This window comes from Chenopodium album, chromosome 3 (genome assembly GCF_948465745.1).
Source record: "Chenopodium album chromosome 3, dcCheAlbu1.1, whole genome shotgun sequence".
Taxonomy (NCBI): domain Eukaryota; kingdom Viridiplantae; phylum Streptophyta; class Magnoliopsida; order Caryophyllales; family Amaranthaceae; genus Chenopodium; species Chenopodium album.
The window spans coordinates 64,583,170-64,602,333 of NC_137836.1; the positions used below are offsets into that span (position 1 = coordinate 64,583,170).

The 19,164-nt window shown below is 35.9% G+C and overlaps 1 protein-coding gene across 9 annotated transcripts; it reads right to left on the minus strand.

The window, feature by feature from the left end:
• Nucleotides 1-1,100: 1,100 nt before the first annotated feature.
• LOC145624039 (nuclear poly(A) polymerase 4-like) lies at nucleotides 1,101-19,164 on the minus strand. 9 transcript variants are annotated; one of them, XR_014110364.1, is made up of 7 exons: nucleotides 18,835-19,164; nucleotides 18,659-18,741; nucleotides 18,453-18,526; nucleotides 17,938-17,999; nucleotides 16,102-16,225; nucleotides 2,234-2,338; nucleotides 1,101-1,447 (listed from the first exon to the last, which is right to left on the minus strand). XR_014110364.1 is itself a non-coding variant. In XM_081676967.1 (6 exons), the coding sequence occupies exons 5-6, from the start codon at nucleotides 2,270-2,272 to the stop codon at nucleotides 1,226-1,228; spliced, it is 261 nt and encodes an 86-aa protein (XP_081533093.1). In that variant the 5' UTR covers nucleotides 2,273-2,338; nucleotides 2,707-2,740; nucleotides 2,973-3,048; nucleotides 3,126-3,200; nucleotides 3,321-3,616; the 3' UTR covers nucleotides 1,101-1,225. The 9 variants fall into 9 exon arrangements, 6 of the variants coding, with proteins under 6 accessions (XP_081533093.1, XP_081533092.1, XP_081533095.1 ...); XR_014110362.1 differs by having other exon boundaries at nucleotides 17,938-18,013; nucleotides 18,835-19,158; XM_081676967.1 differs by lacking the exons at nucleotides 16,102-16,225; nucleotides 17,938-17,999; nucleotides 18,453-18,526; nucleotides 18,659-18,741; nucleotides 18,835-19,164 and adding exons at nucleotides 2,707-2,740; nucleotides 2,973-3,048; nucleotides 3,126-3,200; nucleotides 3,321-3,616.

Below are 19,164 nucleotides of genomic sequence, written 5' to 3' on the forward strand. Positions count from 1 at the left end.
GATACTGTGAGTGGTATTCAATGTGTGTGTGTTTGTGTGTGTATATATATATATGTGTAACTTTGGGGTATTATTTGTGAGATATAAAATATTTTAAAGTTGCACATAACATTTAACGGAGGTAGTGTATATATATATGAAGTTGCACATAACTTTGGGGTAGTATATATATATAGGGGAAGACTCTCGTGAGAATTTTTCTTATATGAGAATTTTTCTTATGTGAGAACACTCTTTATGTTCTAAATTTTTACTCGTATGTTCTAAATTTTAAATATGATGTTCTAAACTTTTCCTTAGGTGTTCTAATTTAAATCAAATGTTCTAATTTAGTATTCACATGTTCTAAACCATAAATTAGTTAAGTTTGATGTCATAAATTTTAAATAACTTGTTCCAAAATTTTAATTTATATGTTCTAAATTTTAAAACGTGTGTTCTAAGATTTTTAATTATATGTTCCAGATTTTAAAGCGTATGTTCTATTTTTTTACACGTATGTTCTAAATTCCTTACTCACACTTTCTATATTCTATATCAGTTTGTTCTACATTTTTATTCACATGTTCATAATCTTAAATCAGATGTTCTAAATTTTACTCATATGTTTAAAATTTCATAAAACAAATTTTATAAATTTTTAATCACTTGTTCTAATTCTTAAATCAGATGTTCTAAACATATTACTCACACAAATGTTCTAAATTATTACTCATATGTTCAGAATTTTAGTTTGAGTCACATGTTCTAAATTTTAACTCGCATGTTCTAAATTTTTACTCACATGTTCTAAATTTTTACTCATATGTTCTAAATTTTAAATCAGTTCTCATATAAGTATGAATTCTCACATATGAACCTATTCTCACCGGATCCCTCCCCTATCTATATATATATATATATATATATATATATATATATACGATTATACAATACAGTTATGTAGACATAAACTTCATTGTCTATATTTTTTAAACAATTAGTCCTGCATAATAAAAGTATTAATTCCGCAATCCTTTCATAATGAAGAATGCTACTTCGATTTCAATACGTTAACGAATTTCTTATAACCATACAGAAGGGAATAAAGGGAAAATTAATGAAAAATTGCACATGTCCAAATGTAATTGCTACTTAAGCTGTAAATTATAAGATTTGATAGCAGCACACCCTACAAAAGAGTGAAGAGTCTGAACTCTTTCATATATTCAGAAATTTTTTGAGCTTAAATTCGGTAAAGAGCCTCCTCGATCTCCTCCTCAGTTGCCGTAAAATTAATCAAAGTAGACAAAGAACAAGAAGTATGATCATTCTCATACTCGGCTATAAACCTATCGAAATCAGCTGTCCTTACCCCGGGATCAAATCTCATGCCTGAATCATTTACTTTATTTTGTTTCAAAATGTCAGCTAACATGAAGCCAAACTCATCTTTCCAATACACCACCTAATTTTATAAAGGAGAAACCCATAATCAGAACAGATTATTTATTTTAATGCCCACATTAATTATCTTTAATCAAAATATAAAGTAGCAAAAATCCTACAAAATCAGAAAAGTATAAGCAAATAAAGTAGCAGCTCAAAATCCTCGGATATTGTTTGAAGCCACACGTACCCACACTGGAATTAACCTAAAAAATTAGTGTTGACACTTGAGAGTAATAAATCATCTTAAAATACTTCTTATTACTACCATTTCCCTTAAAGAAACTCAAGACTAATCACACAAAGTATTGATTTTAGTGACATCTTTCACATTGATAAGCTAGTGATAAGCTTGTGGGAGATCATTTCACTATTGCTGAAAGAAGACAAAGCTAAGAAACTTTTCCTACTTAACATAAATTTAGCCTCTAAATAGTCCTCCAAGTGCTTTAAAATGAACATCAAACACGGCAAATTAAAATGAATTTAGCAGCATAAATCTGAATTATAAGGATTATAGATGCAAGCATAATCTCATAATTCCATTATTTTTTGAGATATATGTTATTATTATGGACATAGTATAATCTAAGAATATAATTATAAGGCTGAATTCCCTCTTGATGTATATAATAGCTCCTACATCAACATCAAACATGATCTCTAACTCTCATAATTCAAGAATACGTTGTTCCAATTCCAAAATCAAATAATATGACAAATCAGACAAACATTCAACAAATAATTCTTCTCAATTATAATTTAAATCAGCAAAAGAACTAAAAAAGAAAGAATATTTACGTACCTGCAATAGTTGCGCTGTCCCACCTTTGCAACTACCCATTGTAGCAGCTTATGCTGCAAATACATCCCCTCTCATCTTGCTAGATATAATTTACCACCCTATAACCTAAATTATTTCATCACATCGGAATCATAATTAAATATTGCTAATCATACTTTCAAAATTTGAAAATAACATCTTTCAGCATCAAATAACTTAAAACCTTAATTCAACGTCAATCCATCAATAACGATAGCTAAATATTCCTCCCATTACAAAATTTCATTCATAGTATAATTTTACTTTAAATTCCAAATCAAATTTTATACATTACAATAAATTACCACCAGCCAAGTTTTTTTAGTGGGGTAATACCACAAATCAAAGTTACACATACAACTAAACACACTACAGAATAAACATATTAATAGACCTCATATGTCATATCCAATCAAATAAAGATCTAAACAAATAAATAAATTAATAAAAGTTACCTTTTGCAAATATTGCAATAGGCAAATCAACACCCTAAAAAAAACAGAAATCAAGTCTTTCATTATTGCCAAGAGATCTAATTTCAATCTATACAAAAAAGTTTTGCATGACCCCTAATTATAAGCATAATTCTATAAACAGATTGAATATTGAAAGCAAGATTAATGGTAGCTTAATAGTCACGGGCAAACCTCAATGATTTTGCAAAAAAAAAAAAAAAAAAAAAAAAAATGAAGAGTTTCTAAATACTAATTAGGCAAAGTACCTATATATGATAATATGTTTGGGCTTCTTCTTTTTTTTTTTTTCGAGAACTGACATAGAAATCAAGCAGAGCCTCCCTGATGAAATATAATGACCCATATTAGAACTGCTTAAGCTTAAGACAACATGTACACAACATCATCCTCAAACATACCTCATGATACCTTCATCTTATACACATATTTGAACAAATTGTCAATCATTTTGACCTTAGGAGACCGAGTCCTTACTGATGCCTTGTATCGTGAAATCATTGGAAAAATCAGAATACTAACATCAAAAAAATCATATAATTTGTGAAAAATGAGCAACAAAATGAACTAAAAAAAAGAAAGAAAATGGAGCTTGCCGTTGCTACTTGCTTGTGACATTTCAGACTGACATTGCTCCTTCTCTCTTTCCCTTCTTTCTCTTGCATCGTTACTGTCACATTTTCCCTATCTCCCTCTAACCCTTTTGTTTCCTCATCATCAACTCCTCTCTTACCTCCTCTTGCTCTTATTCTTTTCTCCTTTTCATTCTTCTATTGTGGTCTTGATAATTCAATTTGTCCTACTTGCTCCCTCAGTCTTCGTCACTCCTTTTTTTTCTATTGCTCCTCTCATTTGTCTTATAATTATATAGTCATGGTTATTAAGATATTCTCTTTTTAATAATTTATATTTCTGTCATGTCATTGAAAAGATATTGGCCTTGTTTGGGAGAAAGCTGAAAGCTGAAACTGATTGAGTTAGCTGATTTTGACTAGCTGATTTTATTAACTGATTTGACTAACTTATTGTATTAACTGATTATATAAAAGTGTTTGGTAAATAGCTGATAGGTTAAAGGTGATTGAGTATGTGAAATGACCAATAAGCTAGTTGTGGGGTAGGTAGTTTAGATAGGATTTTAAATTAAATGAGGTTATAAATGTCATTTCACAATAATTAATGAATAAGCTAATTGAAAAAGCTCCTAAAATGAGCTTTTTCAAAAAGAGCTTATTTAGTGGAATAAGCTCTTTCAATAAGCTTACTACCAAACACTTGTATTAGCTTGTTTGACTAGTCAATCAGCTAAAGTTAGTCAAATAAGCTAATATGCCCCCAATAAGCTTACTACCAAACAAGGCCATTATGTTTGTAACGGTCTCCTAAAAGAGCTGTAATTTTCTTGACTCTTCTTTGCCTTGTGACAGGGTAAAGTCGTATCCCCTAATAAAAAATAATTACCTAAATCACTAGCTACAATAGATAGGGAAGTAGGGTCGAACTCCACAGGGAAACAAGTCTTTTTAATTCTAATTAATTATTATAATCTAAATTATCTAAGTAACCAATATTTTAAATATGAATTCTATACTACGAAGGATGAGTTTAAGGATAAAAGAATCAATAATAAGGAAACCTAGGGTCACAGGTTCACCAATAATTAATATTTCGAGATAGAACGAAGCAATTAATAATCAACAATGCATAAATAACATGATTAACAGGCTCTCGCAATTTATTAACCAACATGGATCTAACAGGCTCTCGCAATTTATTAGACCTAAGTTCCTATTAAAAATTAACCTTTAATATTAAATCAACATCTGCTCGATTCATCAATTCAATATTGCTAAACATTCACAATCAAATTACATCTGCTCGATTCATAATCTAATTGCAAAGAATTAAAACGATTCAATAGGAAATTATCATGCAATATCAACAATCAATAATTACAAACTATCCCTTCATATTAATTATGGATCCCCATAAACCCTAGAATTAAACTACTCACTAATCATCATAATTAAACCAAACAAATAAATAAATAAGAACATGATCAAGAAAGCAATTAAAAATAACTGAAATTAAAAAGGGAAGAAATTGTACCAAACTAAATCTGGAATTAAATGAATGAATTAAGAACAAGAGTTAGATAGAATTTAAGAGAGAGAAAAATACTAAGTAGAGAGAGAAAGTCTAAGAGAAAGAAGATACGTAATTAATCCGTACAAAACGAATATATACTTCTCTTAAAACAAGAATTAACTAAACTTAATCAGGTTCTAGAAAAACACGCGCCCGATCGGGCAAAGGGGGCGCCCGATCGGGCCCGTCTTTTTCTCATTGCCCAGCCTAAAGTGCCGCGCCCGATCGAGCTAGCAGCTCACCCGATCGGGTGCGCCTTCCCTTGATGGCACTCCCACGCGCATCCGCCCGATCGGGCCCGGTCTTTATCTTCAAGGCTTTGGACTTCGATTGGGCTAGATTTCTCGGCCCAATCCATATTTCCTCTCGGGTCTCGAATACGTGGTCCAAATTGCCTCGTGATCCAAATAACCGAGCCCTTAATCACCGGCTCGATGGCTCTAACCGGCCTTGGGCTCCATAAGTGGTCGTGTTCTTCCAATGCTCGTAGTTGCTTCATAAAAAATCCCGGGAAAATGCTCCAAAGGTGCAATTCCCTGCAAAACTCAACCAAAACTACGAAAACACTAGAAAACACATATTAGTAATACAAGTGGCCCGAAAGAGCCAAAAACACTACTAATTATGACCAAGGGACGGGGGTAAAACATTATATAAAATAGACATATCAAACTCCCCCAAGCCAAACCTTTGCTTGTCCCTAAGCAAAGAGCTCATCAATGAACATATAAAACATACTTCACCCCAATCAACAAATCAAAAGCCAACGATTCAAGGTAAAATTAAACAAACATGCTTCAACGTCAATCAATCTTATTCATCTAATCACCCTTCCTCCCCAAAAATTGTCAAGTAGAGCAAACCACAAGAGCATATAGAATTCAAGACTAGTGCTCACACACTCGACTCTCATTTATGTGGCAAGTAAAGAATGTACTCGATCGCTCTTCACCCAACCCCTTTAAAGTGAACAATGCCCTCCCAACTCACACTCTCATGTGTATAAAAACATTGAACGCTCATCCTACTAGTCGACTCGAAATATGTCAAGTCATAACTTGCATTGAAAAACAACACTTTCACATTTACATAACTTCTATGCACAAGGTCGGAAGGTCTTTTAAGCTTGTAATGTAAGGCTAGGGTAAAGGTAGGATAAATTTGGGATTATGTGAGAGAAAAGCTATGCATTAAGGGAGCCAAATCCTAATAAATCCATGATAAAAAATAATGATCATACACATCTCCAACATAACCAACTCCCACAACAATCCACCAAATATACTCCAAACAATAAAACAATCCCAACACTCACAATTTCACTCATAAAAATATGGTAATGTAGAACAAGAGTGAATAACAAACTTTGAACTCATAACTTGAAATATTTACATTGAAACTCGACTTTTTTTTTCTTTCTTTTGATTAACCTTCACTTAGAACATTTGAACATCAAGCATTTTTTTCTCTTTTTTTTTTTCTTAGAAGTTCACTTTCTTTTTCTTTTCATATTTCTCACTTTTTTTCCTTGAACTTCTTTTTTCATCACACTTTTATTTTTTTCTCAAATATATACAACTTTCAAACTCATAAAAAATAAAAATATGATCAAGAACAAATTACTTCTCAAAACCCACCCAAATTGTGCAAATAAAGTGCACACTACAAAACTCCCTCACCTCACTCACTAATAGCTCCCCCAAGCCAAGCTTGGGACTAGTAACCAATGGGGCAATTAAGGCTTGTAATGTGGCTATAAACAATAAAAGGGCACAAGCAACAACATGGGTGACAAGAAGGGAACAAATGTATCTAAATACTCTGAAGGCTACCTAAAGAATGAACGCCTTCGTCCTCCTCATGTGCATAATAAAAAGTCATGAAACACTACTCATAGTTGTAAATCAATACTCAAATTCATTGGCATGCCAGGAATTATGGAACTATCACACATTTCCTAACCAAATCAACTAGTCAAGCACTATATTCACAAGTAGTTGGGCAAAATTGACGCAAGTTAAGGAATCCAAACAATTAGACTTCAAATCATGACCAACAAATCCACAATATTCATCATCAAATACCAAGAATCAAAACAATTTTCTCAAGTATGGGGCACAGGGAAGCATGATTTACAATTCATTGGAACGTATTTTTGAATTTTTTTATTTTTTTCAATTTTTTTATTTTTTATTTTTCATATATAAGAAAGCAATAAAAACTGCACTAGGAAAGCAAATAAAAACTATACTAGAAAGCAAATAAAGGGAGAGAAGGAAGAGAATTTCCAAGTGAAAGAACACCCCCCAAGCCAAATCAAGCAATGCCCTCATTGACTTGGGAGAGTAGCCTACTCCTCATCCTCATCCATCCTAGAGTACCCCCCACCGTGGCTAGAGCCGGCCCCTCCATGGCTAGAGCCACCACCACCATACCCCGAACCACCGGCATAGTAGTTAGGGTCTACATTCCCACCCATACCCCCATATCCGTGGACCGAAGAGTAGTCCACATAAGTACCATAAGCACCGGGGTGAGAATACCCTCCTTGGGGGTATTGGAACCAATCGGGAGTAAGGGAATCGGGAGGAATAGCCCCCCGACGGGCATAATCATCATACATGGGGTAAAGGCCCCTCCCTAGGTTCCTCTCAATAAGACCAACCCTCCCATATAGAGTGCTTAACCTAGAGTCTAGGTTTTGCATCATACCCTCTACCCTTCCTTGCCCCGTCTCAATGCGGTCTAGTTGGCTCCTAAAAGCCGAAAAGTCATATGGGGCATTTGGGTCGACATTGTAATCGACCGAGGAAGTGGGCATGCCGTAGGTGAAAGGTGGGGGTGGTTGGTAGTGGGGTGAGTGATTTTTAGCTCACTTACGCGCCCGATCGGGCAACGTCGCCCGATCGGGCGAAATTGCTGCTGAATTCTAGATAGCTTGCGTGCCCGATCGGGCGAGCCTCGCCTGATCGGGCCCGAGAGAGCCTTATTCTCCGATTTCGTTTCTTCTTCAAATTTTTTCTGAGTCTTTATACCTGTCAAATTCATACCTGTACAACAACACTTAAAACTGGTGAAATTTCACTCTCCTCGCCTCTCTAAAAAAATAAAAATAAAAATAAAATAAGAAAAATTAAGGAAAAGGAAATCTAGCCTAGAAAGCATAAAATACGGGTTGCCTCCCGCAAAGCGCTGGTTTATCTAGGTCCCGCGCGACCTTCTCACCACCTTGAAACTCATGTTGGAAGTGGAGTTAGGAGAGTCTCCTCCACATCTCTAATGGTAGCACCTTCATGATACACTTTCAACCTTTGGCCATTCACCTTGAATTCTTCACCTTTATCATTCACCAACTCTACCGAACCAAATTTGTTTACCTTTGTGACAGTGAAGGGACCGGACCATCTAGACTTCAACTTTCCTGGGAAAATCTTCAATCTAGAATTAAAGAGAAGAACCTTATCGCCCGGTGCAAACTCTCTTGGTAGGATCCTCTTGTCGTGCCACTTCTTGGTCTTCTCCTTGTAGATCCGCGCACTATCATATGCCGAAAATCTAAACTCATCCAACTCATTGAGTTGAAGGAGTCTCTTCTTACCCGCGGCCTTAGAATCCATATTAAGCTCTTTGATTGCCCAAAAAGATTTGTACTCCAATTCTACGGGAAGATGACATGCCTTATCATAAACCAATCTATAAGGTGAAGTACCGATCGGTGTTTTAAATGTTGTCCGGTATGCCCAAAGTGTGTCATCAAGCTTCATGCTCCAATCTTTTCTTGACTTGGCTACTACCTTTTCTAGGATCGCCTTGATTTCCCTATTAGAGACCTCAACTTGACCACTAGTTTGAGGGTGGTAACTAAGCCCTGTTCTGTGATATACGTCATACTTCTTGAGGAGGTTATCCAATTGTCTTTCATGGAAGTGGGTACCCCCATCACTAATAATAGCTCGTGGAACACCAAACCTGGGAAATATGATCTTCTTGAAGAGCTTAATGACTACCTTGGAATCATTCGTTGATGAAGCTATGGCTTCAACCCACTTGGACACATAATCGACGGCTACAAGTATGTAACAATTCCCATTGGAAGATGGGAACGGCCCCATATAATCGATACCCCAAACATCGAATATTTCAACTTCTAGAATCCCAGTTTGGGGCATCTCATGCCTCCGCAAAATGTTGTCAGTCCTCTGGCAAGAGTCACAAGCCTGCACAAAAGTGTTAGCATCTTTAAACATAGTAGGCCAAAAGAAGCCTGATTCATTAATCTTGGCCACCGTTTTAGTGGGGCCATGATGTCCACCATAGGGTGAAGTATGACAACTGGTAAGGACGCTGTGAACCTCCCATTCGGGAACACACCTGCGAAATAATCCATCTGCACACTCACGAAACAAAAAAGGGTCATCCCAAAAATAATGTTTAACATCATAAAGGAATTTCTTTTTCTGTTGGTAGGACAAGTCAGGAGGTAGAGTACCACCCACTATATAATTAGCAAAATCGGCGTACCAAGGGTGATGCTCTACAACTGCATACAGGTTGTCATCAGGGAAAGAATCATCTATAGGTAAAGAATCCTTACCCTCATCACACCTGATACGTGACAAGTGGTCTGCCACTACGTTCTCTGCTCCCTTTTTATCTTTTATTTCAATATTGAAATCTTGGAGCAAGAGAACCCAACGGAGTAGCCTTGGCTTTGATTCCGCCTTGGCTATCAAGTATTTCAATGCTGCATGATCAGTAAAAACAATAACTTTAGAACCAACTAGATATGATCTAAATTTTTCCAAAGCATAAATAACAGCAAGAAACTCCTTTTCTGTGGTGGCATAGTTGACTTGGGCTTCATCTAAGGTTTTGCTAGCATAATAAATAGCATGCAAAACCTTATCCTTTCTCTGTCCGAGCACGGCTCCTAGTGCAAAGTCACTTGCGTCACACATGATCTCGAAAGGGAGGTTCCAATCGGGAGCACATATGATGGGTGCCGATATCAAAGCTTGCTTAATCCTGTGAAAAGCCTCAAGACACTCGTCAGTAAAAATAAATGGGGCATCCTTGAGCGGAAGCTGTGTCAGTGGTTTAGCAATTTTAGAAAAATCTTTGATAAAGCGGCGATAAAACCCCGCATGACTCAAGAAGCTTCTAACTCCCTTGACATTGACTGGAGGAGGTAATTGCTCAATCACTGATATTTTAGCTTTGTCTACTTGTATGCCCTTATCAGATATAATATGACCAAGGACTACTCCCTCTGTCACCATAAAGTGACATTTCTCCCAATTAAGTACTAAGTTGCACTCCTCACATCTTTTCAAAATTTTAGCGAGATTAATTAAGCATGAATCAAATGAAGAACCATATACGCTAAAATCATCCATAAAGACCTCCATAATAGACTCTATGAAATCAGAAAAAATGCTCATCATGCAACGTTGAAAGGTAGCAGGTGCATTACATAAACCAAAGGGCATTCTACGATATGCAAAAGTGTCATAAGGGCATGTAAAGGTGGTCTTTTCCTGATCTTCAGGGTGAATCGGAATTTGGAAAAATCTCGAATACCCTTCCAAATAGCAAAAGAATTTGTGATTAGCTAACCTCTCAAGCATTTGATCAATAAAGGGGAGAGGGAAGTGATCCTTTTTAGTGGCGATATTAAGTCTACGATAGTCTATGCACATACGCCACCCTGTTACAGTTCTAGTGGGAATTAGTTCATTTTTATCATTAGTTATCACAGTCATCCCACCTTTCTTCGGTACTACCTGCACAGGACTTACCCACTTGGAGTCAGAAATAGGATAGATGATACCTGCATCGAGTAATTTCATCACCTCTTTCTTGACTACTTCCTGCATGTTTGGATTTAATCTTCGTTGGGGTTGAATGCAGGGCTTGTAATTTTCCTCTAGATGAATCCTGTGCATGAAAAAGTCAGGGCTAATACCCTTGAGATCATCAATACTGTACCCTATAGCCTTCTTATGGGTTTTGAGGACCCCTAGAAGTTGGGAAGATTGTAGGTCAGTGAGTGCAGTACTGATGATCACGGGGTGTAGTTCCTGCTCATCTAGAAAAACATACTTTAAATGAGAAGGGAGAGGTTTTAGCTCAGGTTTCTTGACCTCTGCAGGTTTTGATTCTTGAACTAAATTTACTACCTTCATTGTCTCTTTGGGGCTTAACTCTTCTAAGGAAAGAGCTTTTTCAATACTTTGTACCTCATTACCCCAAATGCTTGCATTATCGCTAGATAAATTCCCGCAGAGAACTTCCTCCAAGGGATCCTTCGCAAGAACCTGTGGCAAGCTATCAACACAAATATTGTCCATTATATCAATTGTATCAATATAATAACAATTTTCCTCCAACATAGGCCCTTTCAAAACCTTCCCTAAATTAAAGGTAACGTTATCGTCACCTACAGAAAGGGTCAGTTTACCATTTTTCACATCAATAATAGCTCCTGCAGTGTGGAGGAAAGGCCTACCTAATATAATGGGTATTTGTGTGTCCTCTGCCATATCCAAAACAACAAAATCGACAGGAATAAAAAATTTACCAACTCTGACAGGTACGTCCTCTAAAATACCTAAAGGATATTTTACCGAACGATGTGCCATTTGCAAAGTTATATTAGTAATTTTTAATTCCCCCATATTTAATTTAGCACATATAGATGATGGCATGACACTGACACTAGCACCCAGATCACATAAAGCTTTATCAATAAAAACATTCCCAATGTGAAAAGGGATAGAAAAACTACCGGGATCCTTTAATTTAGGAGGTGATTTATTTTGCAAATAAGCGCTACACTCCTCTGTGAAAGCTACAGTTTCTACTTCATTAAAGGCCCTTTTCCTAGTCAGAATGTCTTTCATGAATTTAGCATAAGCAGGTACTTGAGTGATTAAATCAGTGAAGGGAACTGTTACCTGCAGGTTTTTCACAACCTCTAAAAACTTACCGAATTGTTTATCAAGCTTACTCTTCAGTTGTCTATTAGGGAATGGAAGCTTGATAACTGGGCTCTGCACAACTCCTCCCTTATCCTGCAATTTACCCTGCACAGAAACATTAGTAGGGTTAGTATCTTTTTGTAGCCCTGCAGGGCTAGCAGGATTACCGTTTGGTATAGAGGAATATAGATCAGAAACTGGTCCATCTTCCTGTGGCATAGGAGGTCCATCATAATGTGAACCACTCCTTAGAGTGATTGCATTAGCATGATCTGTAGGATGGATAGGTTGTGACGGTAGAACTCCCTGCTGACGGGATTGTAGGGTAGATGAAAGTTGTGCAATTTGATTGTCCATGATTTTATTATGGGCTAGAATATAATCAATTTGCGCATCCCTACTCTCCATGTGCTTTTGCATATTAGCTAGCATCGCTCTAATTTCTGTCATGGCAGGGTCGAAAGATGATGAGGGTGATACTTGGCTTTTCTGGCCGGCATTGGGATGATAATATTTTTGCTGTGGCGGGGGTTGCTGTTGTGGTTGTTGTGGAGATGGAGGGTTTTGTACATTGGTACTCCGGTATGAAAGATAAGGATGGTTTTTATAACCGGCATTGTAGGAATTGGAATAGGGGTTATTTTGCCTATAGGTTTGGAAGGCATTAACTTGTTCCATAGAGCTCCTACAATCTTGCTCCCAATGACCTACAATTCCACAATTTTCACAAAAAACTTCATGGTTAGCTACAGCAGAAACATTAGCTACAGAGTTAGGAGCAGTAGTAAGATTATCTAATTTTTGGCAAATAGATGTTAATTGAGCTTGCAAAAAGGATACGGAATCGACATTATGTTTTCCCTTATTTGCAAACCCCCTCGGATTCCCATATTGGGAATTGTGTATTTCCATGTCTTCGATAACCTGTCCTGTATCATCCACATTTAAATTCATAAACCTCCCACTAGCTGCCGAATCTAGTACTGATCTAGAAGAATTTCCAAGTCCATTATAGAATGCTTGGATCAATTGCCATTGTGCTAGATTGTGGTGGGGGCACTCTCTCTGTAGATCCTTGAACCTCTCCCAAGCCTCATATAATGATTCGTCGGCCTCTTGAGCGAAGTTCTGAATAGCACTTCTTAGCACCGCTGTTCTCTCTGCAGGATAATATTTATTATAGAAATTCAAAGCAAGAGTTTCCCAGTCAGTAATACCAAGTGTAATTCTATTCAAACCATTAAACCATAATTTTGCTTTGCCACATAATGAAAAGGGGAAAAGAATCTCCCTGATTTGGTCCTGCGTAACCCCGGCTTGTCTAATGGTGTTACAATATTGGCAGAAATCTGCGATGTGAAGATTAGGATCTTCACCCTTAGCTCCGCTGAACTGCTTCCTCTCTATCATAGTGATAAATTGGGGCTTGATCTCAAATTGAACTCCATCTAGGGCCGGAGTAGGAGTAAGGTGTGGGAAGTCTGCAAGCTTCGGTTGCGAATAATCGTTGAGTTTCTTCTGGGCCATCATCTCTGATTCTGAATCTGAAGGAATATCTGTATCACTAGAATCAGGGGGAGAATCTCTTCGATCGTTGTCCTCCTCAGAACCCGCCAGAATTTGTCTATAGAGTCTCCTTTGCCTATGAAAAGAACGCTCGATCTCAGGATCAAAAGGGATATCACCTGATCTAGAACACCTGGGCATAAACAAAGAACTAGAGACAAATATGAGATTTGCCTCAAAGAACTAATGTTCTCTGAGGCAAAAGTGGGATAATCTAGACTACAAAAATATAATCAGAAAATAAAAATAAAACTGTTTCCCCGGCAACGGCGCCAAATTTTGACAGGGTAAAGTCGTATCCCCTAATAAAAAATAATTACCTAAATCACTAGCTACAGTATATAGGAAAGTAGGGTCGAACTCCACAGGGAAACAAGTCTTTTTAATTCTAATTAATTATTATAATCTAAATTATCTAAGTAACCAATATTTTAAATATGAATTCTATACTACGAAGGATGAGTTTAACGAGAAAAGAATCAATAATAAGGAAACCTAAGGTCACAGGTTTACCAATAATTAATATTTCGAGATAGAACGAAGCAATTAATAATCAACAATGCATAAATAACATGATTAACAGGCTCTCGCAATTTATTAACCAACATGGATCTAACAGGCTCTCGCAATTTATTAGACCTAAGTTCCTATTAAAAATAACCTTTAATATTAAATCAACATCTGCTCGATTCATCAATTCAATATTGCTAAACATTCACAATCAAATTACATCTGCTCGATTCATAATCTAATTGCAAAGAATTAAAACGATTCAATAGGAAATTATCATGCAATATCAACAATCAATAATTACAAACTATCCCTTCATATTAATTATGGATCCCCATAAACCCTAGAATTAAACTACTCACTAATCATCATAATTAAACCAAACAAATAAATAAATAAGAACATGATCAAGAAAGCAATTAAAAATAACTGAAATTAAAAAGGGAAGAAATTGTACCAAACTAAATCTGGAATTAAATGAATGAATTAAGAACAAGAGTTAGAGAGAATTTAAGAGAGAGAAAAATACTAAGTAGAGAGAGAAAGTCTAAGAGAAAGAAGATACGTAATAAATCCGTACAAAACGAATATATACTTCTCTTAAAACAAGAATTAACTAAACTTAATCAGGTTCTAGAAAAACACGCGCCCGATCGGGCCCGTCTTTTTCTCATTGCCCAGCCTAAAGTGCCGCGCCCGATCGAGCTAGCAGCTCACCCGATCGGGTGCGCCTTCCCTTGATGGCACTCCCACGCGCATCCGCCCGATCGGGCGATTGCTTGCCCGATCGGGCCCGGTCTTTATCTTCAAGGCTTTGGACTTCGATTGGGCTAGATTTCTCGGTCCAATCCATATTTCCTCTCGGGTCTCGAATACGTGGTCCAAATTGCCTCGTGATCCAAATAACCGAGCCCTTAATCACCGGCTCGATGGCTCTAACCGGCCTTGGGCTCCATAAGTGGTCGTGTTCTTCCAATGCTCGTAGTTGCTTCATAAAAAATCCCGGGAAAATGCTCCAAAGGTGCAATTCCCTGCAAAACTCAACCAAAACTACGAAAACACTAGAAAACACATATTAGTAATAAAAGTGGCCCGAAAGAGCCAAAAACACTACTAATTATGACCAAGGGACGGGGGTAAAACATTATATAAAATAGACATATCACCTTGTATTCTTGAGGACCTCAATCTTTCTATATCATCTTAGCCATCACCTAGTAACCCTTCTCTCTCAATCTCTTCCTTATCCCCCTCTCATTCCTTCATTCACCCCCTTTCCCCTTTCTCTTGCTTCTTATGCTTCTCTACCACCCCTCTCTCTCTTTAATGGTTTTAACAATTTTAGTAATCATAGTCTTACGTCCCTAAAGATTAATACAAAATCGATCCTAAAAATTAACAATAATTAATAAATTGAAAATATAAATCACAAGAAATGCAAATTCATAAATACCAAAACAAAGAAAATAGAATAAACACACACACAAAAATAAAAATAAAAAAAAACAAAAAAATTAAATCAATCTTGTAAATTAACACCAATAAATAAAACTGAGAACATAAATCACATACAATGCAAATTCATAGAAATCAAAGCAATTAAAAAGGAGAGAAAGCGAACTAAAGACAGGTAGTCAAAGCAGGTATACATTATACTTTTAAAAAGGAAAAATTAGAATACTAACATAAAAAAAAAACATATAATTTGTGAAAAATGAGCAACAAAATGGACTAAAAAAAAAGAAAGAAAATGGAGCTTGCCGTTGCTACTTGCTTGTGACATTTCAGACTGACAATACAGACTTATTACTTTAGTTAACCACTCTACCGACTCCATACTTTTTTCACGAAACTCCTCACTTATTGCATAAATTTATTTTGAACGTCCTCACTCAAATCAACCCACTAAATATTGGTTTGTTTCTTTTGCTTCATATTACACTAAGTTATAAAATCATCCATTTAGAAATTGTAATTTAACCTTCACTCATCAAGTCATAACAAATTAACAAGAACATAGTTGTCATTGTCACGTAAAAGATAAATAACTTAAATATATATATATATATTTTTAAAAAAATAATAAAAAAACTCTATCATGTCACTATATCATTCACTCCAAGTCTAGGGGCAATCATAAGATCAACATAAATAGAGTATAAATTCCATATACCTTCCATCCAAGCCAACCACAATGACAGTGTTGTGGGATCCAAATGCAACAATGCATCGGGCATTCTCAGGTAAGTGAAAACGCGCAAATGATCATTCAGAACTAATATATTTTGGTAGTACTCCTGCCAAAAGAAAAACAAGGGATATAAAAGTGTTGGTCAATGAAGGCAACTTACTAAAGCACATCCTTTAATAGCTTAATTCATGATGCACTAAAAACTCTCTTCTGAAACACAAACAGACTGCTATCATGGAAAGCTTTTTTCTCCCTATTTCTGCTATAACATTACTCTTTCCTATTTTAAAACAAGTGAGTACTAAATTATCAATATACTTATAGTAGTTTGATACTATAGAACTTTTCAGATAGTTGCGTGGATAGAGTTAGACAAACGTTAGAATTTTCTTTAATTATATTTAGTTCTTTTGTAACAGTACATAGTTCTACAAAAGGGATAAAGGATTCGCCTTCTTTGAATGCTCAATTGCGTTCACAACCAACTGGCCAACAAACCCATACTCCCTCCCCAACCTACCCCTACCCCCACCCCCCCACTCCCCCCCCCCCCCCCCCCCCCCCCTCCCAAGAAACAATCTACAGAATTTTTTCTATTAATATCTACCACATAATATAGCAGGTATACTATTAATCATACTTTTTACAAGAGGAAGAGATAAACTCGGATTAGCACCGACACTAACATTCTGAGGATTGAGGGAATCAAGAGAAGATGAAGAATTCTGATGCTGCAATTCGGGAGTAGAATAAGGTCGAGCTACTCAACATCACCAAATACACGGACTCTAAAACTGAATATATGGATAGTGCCTCTATCATTTGATACAATTAACCATTGAATGTTTTGAAAGAAGGCAAGATCGTATATATCAGCCTTTCCAGTCCCTCTATGAACCTATAAAGAATCAGACAAAATCACTAAAAGCTACTTGATCTACATAGTATCAAATCTTGATCGGCAACTAACTATAACAAGTTCCACTTGGTCTTGAAACCTTAGAGAGGCAAATTGAGTTGACCTCAAACACGACTCAAGAAACTAATGAGCAACTCCATATCTTTTCATTAATTTAGAAAATATATTTTGTTATTTTGTATACTTTATAAAATGTATACCTAGCTTTAATATTAAATGAAAATACATATTACTTTAAGAAAATAAAAAAGAGGGGGGGGGGGGGGGGGGGGGGGGGGGTGGGGGGGGGGGGGGATGGTAAGATGGAATTTGAACTATTTATGGCTTGAAAAATATGGAGTGTACTGCAAACTAAAGATTTACAGTATTACATGCAATTTTATGCTTTAAAATTATGTGCTTACAGAGATGATTTGTAAATTTAGATTTCTACCGAATCCAATATGAATAAAGACTCCCATTCATCACATTGTCACAACAAACATTGGTTCTCCTGCAGGACTCCAACTACTTTTAGTACGTAAAGATAAATTGCAACTTCAAAAAGAGAATCTCCCCTGAGCACAAGCCCTAGATGGAAAAAGGAAATTATAATGTAGTACAATGCTAAAACCCCAGCACAATGCAAAAACCCATCAAAATTACCGTGAAACAAAAATGGCCCAGCAAATTATCATGAAAATCAAAGCAAAACCATCAAAATTATCAAAAAAAAAAAAAAAACAAAATAACCCAGAAATTTAAAACACCATATATTGCAATTGGCAAAATCATGTATTTTCAGCACAAAGCAATGTTCATTGAAAGAAATCAACATTCAATTAGCAATCTCAATTACTAACAACTGAAAGCCAAAAAAAATAAAAGAAATAAAAAAAATAAAAAAAAAACCAACAAACCTTAATCCTAAACTTGGTTTCTGGAGCATCTGTAATTTCAGGTCCGACTTCATGGTAATAATCTGCAGGTTGAATCCTACACGTGATTATCAATCAAATTAAGATTTTATATAAATAATAATAATAATAATAATAATAAATTTGATCTTTAACACTTAAAATCCAGAAAGTTATTATCCTTTACACCCAAAATCAGAAATTCTGCTGAAACAAATTTCAATGGACGCAAAAACACCCCAAGCTTGGAATCCCCAACAATCAGAAGCAAAAAAACTTCAAATCCGACAAAAGGGTTCACAAAATTAGGGGAACCCAGAATCCCAAGAGTTAGGTTATAACAACAAACTGAAAATAATAACAATCAATAAAGAACAAAAAAAAATGTTCTGTGCTCCATGAACAAAACTATATTGAAAAAAAAAAAATCAATCTTCATAAATAATCAATTAAAATAAAAAAATATTGAATTTAACACCAATTAAACCAGGGAAAATTACAAATTTAAATCCACACACCTTACAGCATGCAACAACCAGACCCAAAGCTACAGCACCACAAGCTCCATGAAACGACCCAATTGAACTAACCGCTGCAACACCCTTACAAAATCAGAAAGGACCGATTAAGAAAGAAAAAAGAAAAAGAAGGGAAAAAATTAAAATGAACACACAAAAAAAAAAAAAAAAAAAAAAACAAAAAAAACAAACAAGACTCAGCTAACCAGGAACGAAAGAGAGAGAATGAGTTACGCTTCCCTCTTTGCCTCCTCGTCATCGCTTTCATAAAACCAGAATCAACCAAAAACTGAAATTCCAAATTGAGCGATCAACAACAATCAATTACGATAAACAAGAATCCCTAATTAAAACTAAAAATTCAAGAATCAAATCAACAAACCTTCTTCAATTCCAGAGTCTTCCGCAAATCAACAGTAGAAGGTCCCGCCATAGAAATCGGCTTCGTCACTCCAAGTTGCTTCACCAATCCTTCTGTACTCCCCATTCTTCTTCACTCAACAAAATCCTCTCAAATTTTCACCCAAATTCCCAAGAAAACCCTAAATTCACAATGATCTATCCTCAAAACTAAGAAATAAATCCGAATTTCACAATTAATTGAAACCCTGATGATCAAAACTCAATCACGATCAGGATTCAATTGAGGAGAGAGAAAGTGAATAAAGAGAGAGCAGGCAAATGCACACCAAGCAACGACGCGTCAACATAC